Here is an 18,374-nt window from a genome sequence, read left to right as displayed (position 1 = left end):
GCTGTTCTTCTTTCCACTGGAACGGAACGTCTTTTTTCTTAAGATGATTTAACGGGGCAACGATCTTGGAATACTGCGGGATGAATCGTGAGTGCCATCCCGCCATGCCCAGAAATCTTTGGATTGCTTTCACGTTTTTCGGGATTGGAAAGTCTACTATAGCCTTAGTCTTGGAGGGATCAATGTGAATCCCTCGTTCATTAACTATATGCCCCAACACGGTCGCTTCGCTTTGCGCAAAGCGACATTTCTTCGTCTGAAGCGTAAGTCCTGCTTCAGACAGTCGGTGAAAGACATATTCCAAGGCTTGCAAATGGTCTGTCCAAGTACTGGATGGAATGACGATGTCGTCCAGATAGACACAGATGGAAAAATGATGTCCATCCCTGAAGACTTCATCGATGAGTCGTTGAAACGACGACGGCGCATTGCATAGACCGAATGGAAGTACTTCGAACTCGTACTTCCCCGCGTGCGTGATGAAAGCAGTCTTCGCTTTCGCCTGCGGATGGAGATCTATCTGCCAATAGCCGCTCTTCAAGTCCAGTGCTGTGATGAACTTTGGGGCACCCATTTTCCCTAATAGTTCCTCTATTCTCGGAAGCGGATACGGATCTTTCACGGTTACTTTATTTAACGCAGAAACGTATCTTTCCGCACTTCTGGTGGACAAGTACCACAGGCGACGCGTAAGGACTAACGGATGGCTTCACGATACCGTCGCGGATCATTTCGTGAAGATGATCTTCAATAATCCGCTTTTTCTCGTCGCTAACACGATACGCGCGTTGACTAACGGGAACATCCGTGGTAGTATGGATCTCGTGATATACTATGTTAGTACGTCCCGCTTTTTCCGATAATAGTTTTGGAAATCGTAATAATAAGGTTTTTAAGTCTTCCTTTTGTTTAGGACTTAGTGTAGGCGACGCGACAGCTTGTTCAACATCCTCGATAATCTGAGGTGTTGGAGTCTTTAACCCCGGGAGATTTAACACGAATGGAAACGTTGTTCCGTCAACCTGACAAGTTTTTGTACCGAAGTCCAAAATGGCACGATGTTTATAGAGGAAGTTTTTCCCCAAAATAAAATCGTTTGGCAATGACGGAACGACGTGAAACTCTTGCGTTAGTTTCAACTGTCCTAAGCGGAAGTCTATTCGCGCGCGTCCCTTCGTGAAGGTATAACGTCCATCGCCTAACACTATACACTGAGTCTCTTCTTCTTCCGGAAGCACTAAGTCTGGTTTCAAGGTTTTGACTAAACTACGGCACTGATATAGGCTGATAAAACAAGCATCAGCGCCGGAATCTAGTCTGGTCGCGAAAGTCCCATGCGAATATACGGCATCTATGGCCACGGGAGGATCAACCTCACAGCGACGCACATCCATAGAGCCAATTTCCATAGGGGGCTTTACTTTCGTCGCGCGGCGGGAAGACGATCCCCTTTTTGCCTTCCCGCTTTCGCGTTTCCCGAAGCGTGTTTTTGCGCGACCTCTTGTTTGCTCGGACAGGCGGTAGCATAATGCCCTAAGCATCCGCACTTATAGCATTCTATGTGACTTAAGTCGTTTTGCTCTGTCTGAGCCGGTGTAGGTCTATTGGAAAGTCTTGCGTTTGGCGTCGCAACCTTTGATGTCGTACCTCCCCCCTGCGGTTTTGTTAAAACCGCGGCTGTGGGAGAATTTCTTCTGCCACTGGATTTACGCGGGGTAGACTTTGCACTGTCTCTAGGATACAATGTGCTAGAAGGGGTCGCCCGTAAAATTTCTTCTGTTACGCGGCCCTTTTCTATGAAGCTGCGCATTGTCCTTATGCTGTCGTGAAAGACATGGATGCGTATTTCGGGGAGGATATTCCGCTTGCAAATACCGACCAGTTCAGAGTCAGTATACGGAACGCGTAGGTTCTGATTCATCGCGGTGATACTCGCGATGTACGCGTCAAAAGATACACTGTCGGATTGTCTAAATTGCGCTATTTCTAGGCGGAGGGATTCCTCCGCTCTACCCGAAAAGAAATAGTCTCTAAATGCGCCTTTCACGGTACGCCACGTTAATGCTTGATTTGGCCTATTCAAGTCCCTAAACCAAATTAATGCACGACCCCTCAATATTTGGGGTAGAAGCGCGATAATGTCATCTCCTGACATGCTGTGATAGTCCGCGAATTCCGGCGCGCTTTCACCTTCGACACCACTAAATATTAAGTGAGGGGGCGGTTTTGGCCTACTTTTGGCAGCTGGTCTAGTGCCTACATTTGCTAAAGTAGTTGCTAGGGTTTGAATTGTTTGTAGCCAAATATTTGACGCTGCACCTTGCGGTGGCAGCGGCGGAGGTGGGATTCCTCCAGCCGCTTGTCCTTGCGAAGGACTAGTACCGAGGCTTGGAGGGGGAGTGATCCCCCTCGGGGGAGTATGGGATCCCGGTAACTGCGCGTTAATCGCGGCGATCAAAGCATGCGGATCGGCAGGATTCATGACGCGACAGAAAATTAGTTCGAGCAATGGCACAAGTAAAGTTCACAAGTACGCGTTAAGTATAAATGGTAAATGGTAGTTGTTGTGTATTGTGGGAGGAAATACTGCAGATGTAATAACTAAAATACTGGTATTTATTACTTGGTCAAGTACAATAAAATATAGTTTACATCGCTTCCGAGTTCGCGTTAGACTGCCCCCGTGGCTTACAAGTTAGCTTTCTTTTATACCGTTTCGTTATCAGTGGAATAGGCCAAAAGGTTTTTTATATGTATACAACACTACCCCCTTTTTAATTTTAAAGTCCCAATCTGGAAACAGGCTTCTTAATGCGATCCGATCTTCTTGGTTGCTGGGCGACTTTCTGCTGAGTGATATTGGAATTGCTAATTGTTGTAGATTGCTGTGGTATAGCTGCTCCAAGATTGTCTGTGATAGGAGGAACTTCATTAGGTACTTCGGTTACAGAATGGTCGACTTCGGAATTGGCATGAGCATGGTTTTGTTGTTCTTCGTTGACATCATGGTTAGCTGTGGGTCTCATCTGGACAGGTGCAAGGCGTCTGTGTTTTCGTATTACGGCTGGTACGTCCACTGTGGTAGTTTCAGGAACTGATGGGTAAACCAATTCATTGGATTGTGGATTGAGTGTCGGATCTGGTCTGGATACGAATCTCGATCGAAGCTGATTGTCGTGTTTTCTCATGATGCGATCAGCAACCCGTACTTCGTACATGTTATTCCCAATGCATCTGGTTACGTGGCCAGGAACCCATTTTGGTCCTCTACTGAAATTGCGAACGTGGACAGGTTTGTTGACTGCATGATGTCGTTCATGGCTCACGGCTTCTGGATACTGTTGTTTCCGATTATTCGATTTAGGATGACATAAATCGATTTCAGTCGTGATGTTATAACCCAGGTGCAATTCTGCAGGTGACTTTCCATTAGATAATGGAGTTCTTCGATACCGCATTAATATTTTGCTGATTCGTTCCTCGAGAGTGCCTACTCTGAATACGTCCAAACCCATTTCAATTATTTCAGTTTCTGAACTTGTTCTTCCCGATAGCTTCTTCAAGGAACCCTTGACGATGCGGACAGTTCGTTCGGCTTGGCCATTCGATTGAGGGTGATATGGTGCTATCTTCAGATGATTAATTCCGTAGCTTTTGATGAAAGATGATAACTCTGAACTGGTGAAGCATGTAGCGTTATCCGACACAAGAGTATTCATTATTCCAAATCTTGCGATCATCGGTCTTAAGCTTCTGATAACAGTTTCTGTTGATGTGGAATTAACAACTTCACATTCCATCCACTTGGATTTAGCATCTACGACTATGAAAAGCATTTTATTTTCCACGGGTCCCGCAAAGTCCATATGAACTCTCTGCCAAGGGCGATCAGGAACTGGCCATGGAATGAACGTCTTGACTGGATCGGACGCTACAGCTTGACATGTTGTACATTCTCGTACGATGTTTTCAATGTCCTTGTCTAGTTTAGGCCACCAAAATGTTGATCGTGCGACAGCCTTCATTTTCACCATTCCTTGATGCGTGTCGTGAAGATTTTGAAGCATGGATTTGCGTAGATTTCCTGGAATGATGATTCTTCTTCCCATCAAGAGTAGATTGCCAACTGTTGTTAGTTCCAAACGTCGTTTGTAGTATAGTTGAGTAGATTGCCAACTGTTGTTAGTTCCAAACGTCGTTTGTAGTATAGTTCGAATTCTCCAGTTGTATGTGATGATTTCCATCCATTTCTTAGCTGTTGTAGGACTATCGTTAAGGTGTGGTCATTCTTCATTTCGGCTTCAATTTGCTTTGAAGTGATTGGTTCGGAATCTAGTTGCTGAATGAGTAAGACTGACTCTACTGGTAGTGGAGGTTCTGCTTGTGGTACTTGTATAGGTAGTCGGCTAAGCGCATCAGCATTGGCATGAAGAAGTCCTTTCTTGTATTGGATAGTGTATCGATACGCTGATAGAGTCAAGGCCCATCTTTGAAGCCTTGCTGCAGCCATTTGAGGTATAGGCTTCTTCTCCGATAGCAGATAGATAAGAGGCTGATGGTCTGTCACCAACGTGAATCTTCGTCCAAGCAAGTAGTCCCGGAACTTCGTTACCCCGAAAACAAGAGACAAAGCTTCGCGCTCAAGTTGAGAGTAATTCGTCTCAGCAGGTGCCAATGTTCTGGAAGCAAATGCAATAGGATACTCGTTGTTTTCGACTACGTGGGATATTACTGCTCCAATTCCTCGTGGTGACGCGTCGCATGCCAATCGAATGTCTTTCTTCGGATCGAAGTGCGTTAGGAAGTTTGATCTTGCTAGTAGATTCTTGGCATTAGCGAACGCTTGTTTGTGTAGTTCAGTCCATTCCCAGTTAGATGTCTTCTTCATGAGATCGTAGAGAGGAGAAAGTTCTGTGGCTTGGTTCGGAATAAATTTCGAATAGTAATTGAGAAATCCAATGAAGGAGCGCAATTCCTCGAGATTATTTGGTTCCGGCGCATCCATGATCGCTTTCATTTTACAGGTTTGAGGATGAAGTCCATCTTTGTCCAAATGGTAACCAAGGAAATCCAAGCTTGTACACATGAATTGACATTTGTCTCTACCAAGCTTCAGTCCGTTTGAGCGCAGTGTAGTTAATAGTTTATCAAGTTTCTCGTTATGGTCTTGACAATCGATGCCTCCCAAGAGAATGTCATCTTGATATGGTGAGACTGATTTGTGATCTGCCAGAAGGATTTCCATATGTTTCTGGAAAATAGCGGAAGCGGAAGAAACACCAAACGGGAGTCTGTTATATTCAAATAGGCCTCTCGATGTGTTAATTACTGTAAGCTTCTTGGATTCATCATCGAGCTGAAGTTGACTGTATGCATCTTTCATGTCGATTCTTGAAAAGACTGTACATCCGGACATCTTCGCAAATATATCTTCCACCTTAGGAAGCGGGTACTTGTCTGCATCTATGATCGTGTTCGTCGTTACGCTAAAGTCACCGCAAATTCTGACCTTTCCATTCGGTTTTCGTACTGGAACTATCGGTGCTGCGAAACTTGCGAATGGGATTTGGGTAATTATTCCAGCGTCTTCCATCCTTTTTAGCTCTTCCTCAACTTTATCCTTGAGTGCGTATGGTACTGATCTAGCTTTATGAAAAACAGGCTGAATATCAGTTTTCCGGTACAAATGAACCTTGACATCCTTGAGACATCCCAATTGGTCATTGAAGAGTTCTTCGTGTTTATCCAGAATGGCATTACATTCCGGTGTCTGCTTGACATGAGAAACTCTTGATAGTTGAGGCTGGACTCCATTTTGAAGTATCGGCAAACGTGACGATGTCCAAGTTCTTCCACACAGTGTTGGACCTTCACCGCAATAAATGACTAAAGGAAGTACATCTTCTTCATTTTTGAACGTGACTTTTGGATAAATGACTCCAGCTACGTCGACTTCGTGACCAGAGAACGACGTAAGCTTCATGTTGAGAGGTTTCAATTCATATATCTTCAAGAGATCTTGTACTTTGCTACTTGGCAGAAGTGAGTATGCAGAACCGGTATCGACCTCCATTTTGAAGTTTTGATTGTTGATTGTAACAGTAATCTGATATGGTTCTGGAAGTTTGCTATTCTGGTGCGAATCATCAAGGTGATTAATTCGCGATTCTTGTAGTACGTATTCCGGAAATACGTCATATCTCGAATCTTGACGAGTGATTTCGTCTTTGGCTCTTGAAACTTGATGATTGATCTGGTTTGTATTCGATCTTCCTGGATTGGACCGGCAAGCTCTCGAAATATGACCCAGCTTCGTGCATTTGTGGCACTTTGATTCACGAAATGGACAGTCAGGTGGGGAATGTCCTGCGTCGTTACATCGGGAACATTTAAAATGCTGTCTTTCTTGTGATTTCTGAGACTGCTTCTGATAACCATTGGATTGATTCTGGTGCGAATGCTGATTAGTATTTCTTCTTTTCGACCTCTTCTTCCGGTGCAGTATTGAGATAGCATTTACACTTTCCGTTGATGGTGGTGCTACTTGACTTTTAATGTCGAGAAGGTTGCGACTCGCTGTTTCCATTGCTTGGGCAATTTGAATAGCTTTGGCTAACGTCAGGTTGTCTTCGGAAAGTAACCTCTTCTGTAGAGCATCATCACGGCATCCACAAACTAAACGGTCTCGTAACATGTCGTCTAGCGATGTTCCGTAATTACAAAATTCAGTCATTTTGCGTAGTTCGGATATGTAAATGGCTATGGTCTCCCCGGCTTGTCTTTCTCGCATGTTGAACTTGTATCGTTGTATTATCTCGGAAGGTACTGGGTTGAAGTGCGTGGCAAGGGCGTCGATCAGTTCTTTGTATGTCTTGTCCTTTGGGTTCGTCGGCGAGACTATGTTTCTTAGAGTTCCATACGTCTCGGCCCCGATGAATGTCAGTAGTTGAGCTCTCTTCATCTCTTCCGTCGTGACGTTTGTGACGATGAAGAACTGGTTCAATCTCTCTGAGTATAATGACCATGACTCGACTTTGCTGTTAAAGGATCCAAAGTAGCTGAATGATTCCATAGTGTCGTGGTGGGTACGTATCCCGGCAAAATACGACTGTTGTACTTGAGATGTGTCTCCGTGCGTAACTTTGACAACCTACTTCAACTTATTTAATCTCGCGACTTTCGTAAAACCTCGCGCTTTATTTAATACCTCGCGACTTTATCTAAAATCTATCCTGTATTAAATATCTCGCCTCCGTCGCCAATTTGTTGTGTATTGTGGGAGGAAATACTGCAGATGTAATAACTAAAATACTGGTATTTATTACTTGGTCAATGAATAGAAGAGTACAATAAAATATAGTTTACATCGCTTCCGAGTTCGCGTTAGACTGCCCCCGTGGCTTACAAGTTAGCTTTCTTTTATACCGTTTCGTTATCAGTGGAATAGGCCAAAAGGTTTTTTATATGTATACAACAGTAGTCTTAACGAGTCCTGGCAAGCTCGCCACTTTATGTAACCGTAAAGTTTTAAAAGTAGGAAAAGGGCCTAACTTCACGATTCCACAAAGAATTAAATAAGTAACTAGCAATTAAAAAGTTCCCAGGTTACCCGCTTAAAGATCTTATGGATCATGACCAAGTAATTACCAGATAGTCCATCGTCGTAGGAAGAAATAACGCAGATCTCTCTTAATATTTCACTTGAATTTAGTTATAACAAAAAGCGCGTCTGTACTTGTCGCGTTACAAGATTTTACTCCCTGACTGACAGCGGCGGCGGGGGTTTTTATCCCCGCCAAAAAATATATTTTTTAACAATTGAAAGCCAGTGGCGCTTAAGGCGCCACTCGTGTGAAAAATGGTAATTTAAAAAAGAGATGAAGCAGACGACGTTGGAGGGGTGGCTTCTTTGTTACAACCTTTTCCAAAATGTTGTTGTTTATCTTCATTTCCTTCCGAAAGAATTTACGCATTTTACCAAAATGTCATCGTTCATTTTTAAAATTGGAGTTCTCTTCAAATATTTTTCTATCCTAGTATGAACCTCACATGTCCTGGAAATAGTACACTCTGACGTATGCGCGCCGATGAGAGTAACGTCGATGAGCTTAGCCAAGTACATCGTCGTTTTCACTGATGATTATTCCCGGTGGAGTGAAGTCAGCTTTTTAAAACACAAGAGCGAAGTGTTGAAAGCCTTCAAAGAATTCAAGCATCGAGCTGAAGTGGAAACCGGGAGAAAAATCAAGACATTGCAGTCCGACAACGGTACCGAATACTACAACAATGAATTCGACAGATTCCTGAAAGACTCTGGGATAAAAAGAAGACTCACCGTACCATACACCCCGGAACAGAATGGCATTGCTCAAAGAAAGAACAGAACACTCCTGGGTATGATGATACAAGCGCAACTTCCACCATCATTCTGGGCAGAAGCGATGGCCACGGCTAATTACATTCGAAACCGTTGTCCTTCCCGGAGCATAAATGGAGAAGTACCATTTACCAGATAGACCGGAAAGAAGCCATCCCTGCAACATTTGAAGATTTTCGGCGACAAAGCTTTGCTGTTGGACGAAAAGTTTGCAGCCAGGAGCAAAGAATGCGTTTTCATCGGCTATTCTGAAGTCTCGAAGGCCTATCGACTCTGGGTTCCGTCTGAGAAGCAAATTTACCGAAGTCGAAATGTCAAGTTCCTGGGAGAATTTAATAAACAAGGCGGATATGATGATTTCGTCACTCCAGAAGTCAACCTGAAATACGGATGCAAAGCTAAAGGCGAAATCGAAGTCCCGGCCAACAACAAGTTGCAAAGTCCAGAACACCCAGTAGCAGAAGAGATCAGTCGTATCCCGTATCAATCTCTGGTCGGCTCTCTCATGTACCTGGTAGTGTCATCACGACCGGATATGGCGTATTCAGTCAGCGCATTGAGCCAGTTCAACACAAGTTATGACGAAACTCATTGGATTGCCGGGAAAAGAGTTCTGAGATACCTGAAGGGAACTCTTCATCATGGGTTGCTTTATCGGAAGACCGGATTGCCAATCCAAGGTTTCGTTAATGCAGACTATGGACGCTGTCCGAAAGATAGGAAGTCATATACTGGATATGTCTTCAAACTAGCCGGCGCTGCAGTATCCTGGGAAGCCCGGAAACAGCGAACTGTTGCCTTGTCCAGTACAGAAGCAGAATATATGGCGATGTCCGACGCAACCAAAGAAGCCATATATCTCAAGGGACTTCTCAACGAACTTGGAGTATCAGTTCAGGCGATCGAGCTGTACAACGACAACCAGGGTGCCCAGAAACTCGTTCAGAATCCTGTTTTCCATGCCAGAACGAAGCACATTGATATCCGGCACCACTTCATTCGAGACACCTACGACCAGGGACATATAGCCTTGCGGTATCTACCAACAGAGGAAATGCCAGCTGACATCTGTACGAAGAGCCTGTTCCGTCCGAAGCTTCTCCTCTGCGTCAAAGCCCTTGGACTGGAAATAATTAAATGACCACCCCCTGGATAGAAGATTGAAACCACCGATATTAAGAGGGACTGTTGTAAATTAGAGATAATACCGGTTGTTTTTTATCTATATCCAGATTCTATTTTCTATACTTGTGTTTTTTATGCATCGCGGTCATTCTTGTAATCTTTATTTTTTATGCATTGCGGTCATTCTTGTAATCTTTATTTTTTATTTTTATCGCGAGGCCTTAACTATATAACCGGATAACATTCCGATAACGTTTGTCAGTTCTCAGTCGTCAGTTCACAGTTGATCAGTTCCCAGTTATCTGTTCTCAGATATCAGTTGTTAGTAGCGTTCCCGGAAATTAACTTAAATGTTTTAATTAACTTAATAAAGAGTTTATAACCAGTTAAACCCAGAGTCGTTCTTGCGTCAAACAACAACAGGTTATGGGCCCAGCACGCTTCCACTGCGCAAAGGTTTAGAAGTCATAAGAAGTTCAACGCCGGGAAGATTATCCTTTAAGGTGCGGAGTCAGACGGAGAATGGCCGGAAATCACCTGGGACAAATCGAGACGTTAACGAAAGATAATTATGATACCTGGAAAATGCAAGTGGAAGCCCTGCTTCAAAAGAACGACGTATGGGAGTACGTAGTAGCGTTCCCGGAAATTAACTTAAATGTTTTAATTAACTTAATAAAGAGTTTATAACCAGTTAACCCCAGAGTCGTTCTTGCGTCAAACAACAACAGTTAGTACCCGTAAATGGCCGAAATGCCATTTCTTGCACCCCAGGGGGAATTTTTCAGGTACAGGTCAATGCATTTGGTTTCAATTTCCATCCCATAACAGAATTCATAAGGTACATTTACATACCATAAATGGTTTCAATTCACACCCCAACAATTGAAAGGGTATTTTTTCGAACCCCCCAACCGAATTTATCAGGTACAGGTAAATACCATATTTGGTTTCGATTCGCACCCTTAAAAGATGAAAGTGTATTTTTTCACACCCTAAGCAGAATTTCTGAGGTCCAGTTAAATTCCTTTAAGGGTTCTATTAAGCACCTTAGGGTATATAAAAACACCCCATATACTAGGGTATTTATAAACACCCTATATATGGGGTGCGAATTTGTACCTAAAAGGGTGCGTCTCCTGTGGGGGAAGAAAACACCTTTAAAGGTGCGTTTCCGACCCCTTTTTTTTACAGTGTATGTGGAATAATTCTTTTCCGCTGCATTAAGCAGGGTAGAAGCGTAAGCTATAGGGTATTCTACCTTTCCCTCTTTCTGACTAAGCATAGCGCCCAAACCAATGTTGCTAGCATCTGTGGTTAGGTACGTATGTTTACTGGGATCATAATGGTAAACAGGATGCTCATTAGCATGTACTATAGCTGCTTTTAATTTTAAGAAGGCTTCTTCACATTGCTCACTCCAGACCCATTGGATGTTCTTACGCTAAAGGAGCTACTATCTCCGCATAATGGGGCACAAACCTACTATGCCATCCCGTAAAGCCTAAGAAACGCGACAGAGACTTAACATCTGTTGGTCTAGGAAACTGCTTAATGGCTATGGTTTTAGCCGGGTTTACATGTATACCTGTGCTATCTATTACATGACCTAAAATTAATGTAGACGGTTTAGCAAAGTGACACTTCGTTAAGTTGAGAGCAGTGATGGGCACTATCATATCTTTTTTGAATCTGATACTTTATTTGATAGTTGGAAAAAAATCTAGCTATCATTTGACCGATTTTGATAGTGATAGATCAACCTAAATGATATAGGCATGAAAAATTGAGTTTGAAAGTTCCGATTCCTAAGGAATTTTTTTGATACTTTTCCTGATTCATTAGTTTTTAAGAATATTTAATTTGATTTAAATTTGATAGCTATCGCTACCTATTAAAAATATTTGAAAGCAAAAATGATATTTCTAATATATTTAATTAAATTTTAGTGAATTCTTTCCTTCCCTCTTCCCGGTATACAGCAGCGGTAGGTCATAAGATGGTCTACGAACCAGGGAGGAGGAATGTAGAGGAGTGGCCAAAGGTATTACGGAGAGACCTCCATTTAGCGGTCTGGAGAGAGATCTACCCGAGGCCGACTAGTAGCTACTACGCATCAGCGGTGCGCAAGTACGGCATCACTGACGTTAGAGAGAGAAAAAACCAAGTTTCAAATTTCTAAGCCTAACGACTCGCGCCGTCGCGACTCACGCGAGAGTAAATTTTAGTAGAGATGGGCCGATACCAGTTTAAACCGATACCGATATGATCCGATACTTCGGAAACCTCGGTTAGGTCTCAGAGCTCTAACCCGGAATCTGCGAGAATTCTCTTTTTACAACGTGCGTAGACCACTCCTTTACAAATATATATATATTTATATATATAAATATATATAAATATAAATATAAATATATATAAATATTTTGATAGGTAAAAAATTGATAGGTGCGAAATCCAAAATATTTTGATAGGTAAAAAATTGATAGGGGCGAAAATAAAAATATTTTGATAGGTAAAAAATTGATAGGGGCGAAAACAAAAATATTTTGATAGGTAAAAAGATATATCGAAATAAATGTGCCCAACACTGCTATCAGGATCCATAAGGACCTGAAAGTACCCACTCATTAAATCTAATGAAGTTATGTACTTCGGCTTATTTAGGCCTAACAAAATGTCTTCGACCTTGGGAAGAGGATAGGGATCTGGTTTAGTGACCTTATTAAGAGGTCTGTAATCAATACAGAATCTCCATCCACCTTCCTATTTAGGTACGAGGCGAATTCCGGAGGACCAGGGGCTTCGGGAAGGACGTATTTGTCCCGCCTTCAACATTTTGTCTATATGTTCCTTAGTGATTGCTCTTTTTGCTTCTGTGCATCTATAGGCAAGAGTACTTATAGGCTTACTGTCTCCTGTATCTATAGTATGTGTAGTCGTGTGAGTTCGACCAGGCTTAGCTGTAGTCACCGCAGGAAACTTCAACAATAACTGTTTTAGATCCTGGATTTGTATTGCTGTCATAGTACTTTCCGCTACTGCAGGACTAATGTCTTGCTGTTCACTAGCCGATTCAATGGTACCAATTGAGATCGGTGGTGCTGGTAACAAAGAATAGTTTTTACCTAACAAAGTTACTGTTACACTAGGGAAGTCTATGATAGCTAAGTTTCTCATAAGGAAATCCGCACCTAAAATGATCTCACAGAACAGATCAGGGACAATGTGAAAATAGTGTGTGAATGAAGTCCCACAAATAGTGAATTCTAATTCTACACTACCACTAGTAAAGAAGTACTGCCCGTTTGGCAAAAAGATGCAATCTTCGGTGTTTTGTGTATATGTATCAGGGTCTGTGTCGTGAAGGTCCATAAGGATGTCTGAGTATGCCTTAGTTGATATGAAACTAGTGTCAGAACCCTGGTCTACTCTAGCTAGGATAAGTCTAGTATGGGGAAAGCTTAAAGGCAAGGCAAATGACAAATTAGTCTGAGGGTTAACGCTAGAAGAAGCTACAATATAAGAATTTGGAGGGATTTTAAAACTGCAAGAAAGGGACCCTCTGTTATCCTCCTTGCTATCTAGTTTCCCTTTTTCTTCTTACTAGCTTGTGGTGCCTTGGTTCTAGAAGGAGAGGCTGGTTTATTCCTCTTAGGATATGGACAATTAGGTCGAATATCTCCCGCTTTCCCACATTTGTGACATACTAGCCTAGAGCTACTAGACGTGAATTGGGTATCTGACTAGTTGCGGACATACCATGCGAACTATCACTTTTGGACGAACTAGCAGGTACTCTAGTTTGACAAGCCCTAAGTCGAGATTCGACGGTCTGAGCATGTAAACTTAACTCAGAAATGGTATTGTAATTTCTTTGTAAGTACAAACTAATGTCAGGACGTAAGTTTTCTTCTAACGGGGGAAGTAATTCTAACTCCCCGAAAGGATTACGTAAAGCAAAATTCATATTTTGCATGCGTTCAATAAACTGAACTACACTTTCATCCTGACTTTGTTTGCTAGTAATTAACTCTGTCCTCATAAACCTTTGTTTATCTTCGGACATGAAATAAGCCTGAAATCTTAGCTTAAAATTAAGTAGTGACATTTCCTCCTCCATCCTCTCCTGCCGATACCATACACGTGCTCCATCTACCATTAAGGTAGGCATTAATCTTAAAAGATCCATGTCATTTAACGAATGTAGTAATTGAAAACCGTCTAATTGATACAGGAAATTGGCAGCCTCTGCACAATTACCGTTAAATCTAAAATCTGGTTTTAGTACTCTAGCACCATGTGACAAATTTAAAGCTGCAGTAGCATTCAAATTGTGTGTGGTACTAGAAGCTACATAAGTCGATACTAAGTCTGTTAATTCAGTAAGCTTAGCACTTAACATGGCATATGCTGTATCTGGTGCCGGAACAGGCAAAAATGGATTAATAGGGGTTGAATTTAAAGGTCCATAGGAAACTACAGAACCCCGACCCGCTACTGGTAAAGTTCTTTGAGGAACAAAGTGTGAAGGACCAGAAGTTGTAGGTTGGCCTAACACTGAGGAAATGTTTGAAATGGGTGGTATTGTCACAAATGGATTCGTGGAAGGATAACTACTAGTGGTAACCACAGGCGGTTGTCCTAACACTGAAGTGGTACTTGATATAGGCCTAGTGTTAACAGTCACGTACGAGCTTGGCACACTAACATTGGCATGCGTATTAGTGGTAAGCCTCGGTTGTGAAGGCGCAACAGAAAAGGGGTTTACACCTGTCTGTGTTGTACTAAACCTAACTCGCGGTACATTAGGATTAATAGTAGAAAATGGATAACCAGTTTGACTTACTGTAATGGGCGGATTACTCATAGCTGGTGGTTGAGATAAAATAGGATCAGAGAGGCGTAATTGATTAAAACAAGCGGCTAGATGAAGATCACTTTGTGCAGGGCTTTGTTCTAGCAAAGCGCGTCTCGCGGCGAGACGTTGAAGATCACGTGATCTAGCTCTAGCGTCTCTCTGATTGGCTAACCTATTAGGGCGACTAGCTCCTGCAACCAACACGGGGGAAACGTCCGATTCACTGTCGGAATCCGGGGTTGCAATAACCCTACTACGCCACATTGTCTAACTGGTTTATCGGAGGGGAAAAAAGAACCGCACTAACCGATAAGCCTAAAAATGGCTTTAAGCCTAGGCTATCCAATATATTAAATTTAATTTAAATTAACGCTAACCCAACTCACGAAAATGTTCGAGGTCCTGTCAAGTTCGCCAATTATTTCTCCCCTGTAACCGATTTGCTTAAAAAGCTGAGGTTTACAGAGTAAGAAATAATAAGACAAAATTAGGTGGCAAAAATTCTATCTTTTATTATACCAGGTTCTGGTTGGGTTAGTTTATACATAGAAAAAAAATATTATGGGGTTAGTTAATTTTAGTATATGATAATGCTATTTACAATGTAAAGTACTCAAATTGGGAAGCGCCAGTAGGGAATGTCCGTACTAAAGAAACATAACACTTACAGTAATGTTTAGAGCCCTGGAAACTGTGTCTTTGGTCTTGAAACGGTACGCGACTAGAGAAAGAGCGCGGGAATTTCCTATTTAATATAACTTAACCGTTAGAGGGTCGGAAGGGCGATCGTCTATTGCTGCCGGCGACAGATGTTAGCCACTCGGGTGTCGAATAGGAGTCCCACTGACTAACTTCCTGACTAGAGTACCTCAGACTAACTAACCTCCGCTCCCTAGGCTATTCAGGCTATATATACTACGAAAGGTGTCACAGTATCTATTCAAAAATCTTGAACGTAGCGACCCAATGTATTGATACTATTCGGGTCAACTAAATTCGAAACCTAGTGTTTAGGAACTGAGAATATCTGGGTTTTTGAAACCTAGTGTTTAGGAACTGAGAATATCTGGGTTTTTGAAACCTAGTGTTTAGGAACTGAGAATATCTGGGTTTTTGAAACCTAGTGTTTAGGAACTGAGAATATCTGGGTTTTTGAAACCTAGTGTTTAGGAACTGAGAATATCTGGGTTTTTGAAACCTAGTGTTTTGGAACTGAGAATATTTGGGTTTTCGAAACCTAGTGTTTGGGAACTGAGAATATCTGGGTTTCGAAATCTAATGTTTAGGAACTGAGAATATCTGGGTTTCGAATTCTAATGTTTAGGAACTGAGAATATCTGGGTTTTTGAAACCTAGTGTTTTGGAACTGAGAATATCTGGGTTTTTGAAACCTAGTGTTTAGGAACTGAGAATATCTGGGTTTTTGAAACCTAGTGTTTAGGAACTGAGAATATCTGGGTTTTTGAAACCTAGTGTTTTGGAACTGAGAATATCTGGGTTGTCAAAACCTAGTGTTTGGGAACTGAGAATATCTAGGTTTTCGAAATCTAATGTTTAGGAACTGAGAATATCTGGGTTTTTGAAACCTAGTGTTTAGGAACTGAGAATATCTGGATTTTTGAAACCTAGTGTTTGGGAACTGAGAATATCTGGGTTTTTGAAACCTAATGTTTAGGAACTGAGAATATCTGGGTTTTCGAAACCCAATTTTTAGGAACTGAGAATATCTGTGTTTTTGAAACCTAGTGTTTGGGAACTGAGAATATATGGGTTTTTGAAACCTAGTGTTTGGGGTGGGTGGGCTAAAGGAACTTCGGGGTGGGGCGACAAAGATTCTGGATGCGCTGCGCGACAGGAATAGAGGGTATTCAATTTACATTTGGTATTTTCTCTCCAAATTGTTAAAATTGAGATGAGCATAAAACTATTATATTGAAAATCTATTCGAATATAGAACCAGAGGTCTTATTCAACAACATTCAAAACAGTGTTCATTTCTATAGCTTGCTGAAACAGACCCCATTATGGATAAAGGTTAAATTTATGTTAATATTACAGACCAATTTCTGGTTCTCCATTTCCAACATCAGCACCTGTATTAATTGGATGTCTTGCATGACGTAAGAACTGTTGAACATTTATCAGTTACTATTGCTAGGCAACTATAAAATTCGGATTGGTTTAAGTTTATCATTACCAAAGTATTTACATTGTTTGTGTTATCCCGACTTACTTGTTATTTAGATGGGACGCGTTATGGCCTGTTCGAATGGACCTCCTCTCTTCTGCTATTTCATTGTCTCTACGCGCTCTGTCTTCAATTGATCTCAGATTTTTTGTTTTATATACACAACGTTAGCTTAAGAATCCAAATTGATAGTTTTTCACGTATATACTTGTAAATAACCATACGCATGGAAAATTTCCCCTGAAGTCCCTGTTCAACTGAGCGTGGAAAGACTCTACATCGTTGTTTCTTCGCCTTCGAACCCCGTGGACGGAAATTACGAAAGGTGTCACATTATCTGTCCAATAATCTTGAACGTAGCGACCCAAAGTATTGATACTATTCGGGTCAACTAAATTCAACTAAAAAAAAACATTTGTCAAAAGATGGCAATAAAGCTCGACCGAAATCGTTCTGTAAATTTTTACCGCATGGTCACGAAAGGGTCTACCAATGCCATTCAATATTACGTCCATTCCCTCTTGAATTTGGACAGCTGGCAAAAGAGGCAACGCCATCATCATTTTGTTTAAATCGCGGATGTTGTTCTGTTCCCGTGGCAAGTCCCTCCCTGTCTTATAATGACGGTGAAGTTCAGGGCTCGCGGCGACTCTGCAATAAATCGCCTGAAGAAATTTTCACGGGTTTGGAATTTTTCTCTTCTAAAAACGATAACCTGTGTGTAGTGGAACCAACACCCACGTAGCCTCGGCAAAGGGAAATGATCATGCAAACTCCTTTGAATTCCCATTTCAAAGTCAGTCATGATGTCAGTAGACTGAAAATTGAGGTATTCTCGGCATAAGAAATCAAGAACCTCATCATACGCTCCCGCTGTTTTTCTGGTCATGAAAGCGTACACAAAAGGGAATACGTATTTAAAAAAATAATAAGAATAAAATCTTGCTATCGCGATCAAAAGGAAAAAATAGCTGACGTAATGCTTTGGTGGGCCGCCTTCAAAATAACTTCGAAAGTTCCATCTAAGAAGATTGATTTCATATCCGCCATAAAATGCTGCGTCATATACCATGATACGAAAATCAAAGTATTCCACACAGGTAGAATGCCCTGCAAAAAAAGATTACGATTAAGAATGTTCGTATCATACCTGTATTGTACCGCTTTGGGATCCTTGTTTAGCGCTTGAACAAGGCCTTCAAAAGTATTGACACTGTTAGGTTCGTTCCTTTCCATGGCAAGTGTATCATTGAACGACAACTTGGGAACGATACACTCATCACATTTTGGCTAAATTTGTTTTAACGGGGTATATGGTCAGTAAAATACAGTATCGTAAATTATGGATATAATTAATACAAGAACGAAAAATTTCTAGGCTCCAATGTGCTAAGATAGTACAGCTGGCAGAAGGTGCTAAGGCCTCTTTCTCTATTCCATATATATGATTCTAGTTACCGGAGGAGGGACACTGAACAAAAAAAATCAATGAAACTGAAATATCAATCAATCATCTACTGAAAGAGGTATCAACCTACTTTTTTAAAAATAAGGTAAATAAGATTAGATGCCTTGCTGCTTTAAACAAGATTTTTAATCATGAAGAGAATATTTTGTTAATTTTGGTCAAATTTAGATATTCGGTAATCGAGTTGATATGAATAAAGCACTTTTTGCACATGTCTATTTTAAACTTTAATCACAGATTTCGCTTACCATTTCACGAGCATAAAGGCTCGTTTACATGTGCGCGAGAATTAAGCTTAAAGCGGAGAGTAGAAGATGAAAGTTCAATCTTTTTCTCGCGCCCAAAAAAATCGCAT

The 18,374-nt window shown here is 41.6% G+C and overlaps 2 protein-coding genes across 2 annotated transcripts; both read right to left on the bottom strand.

The window, feature by feature from the left end:
* Positions 1-4,132: 4,132 nt before the first annotated feature.
* On the bottom strand, positions 4,133-7,072 carry LOC149650542 (uncharacterized). Its single transcript, XM_089849136.1, has one exon. The coding sequence runs from the start codon at positions 7,070-7,072 to the stop codon at positions 4,133-4,135; it is 2,940 nt and encodes a 979-aa protein (XP_089705262.1).
* Positions 7,073-12,268: 5,196 nt separating this feature from the next.
* On the bottom strand, positions 12,269-12,877 carry LOC149650541 (uncharacterized). The gene has a single exon (XM_089849135.1). The coding sequence runs from the start codon at positions 12,875-12,877 to the stop codon at positions 12,269-12,271; it is 609 nt and encodes a 202-aa protein (XP_089705261.1).
* Between the last annotated feature and the right edge of the window lie 5,497 nt (positions 12,878-18,374).

This window comes from Phalangium opilio, unplaced genomic scaffold, assembly GCF_054372755.1.
Source record: "Phalangium opilio isolate 3A_F unplaced genomic scaffold, DU_Popi_V2 ptg000086l_1, whole genome shotgun sequence".
NCBI classification, from domain to species: domain Eukaryota; kingdom Metazoa; phylum Arthropoda; class Arachnida; order Opiliones; family Phalangiidae; genus Phalangium; species Phalangium opilio.
The sequence above is the reverse complement of the archived record's forward strand: the minus strand, read 5'-3'. Positions and strand labels throughout refer to the sequence as shown.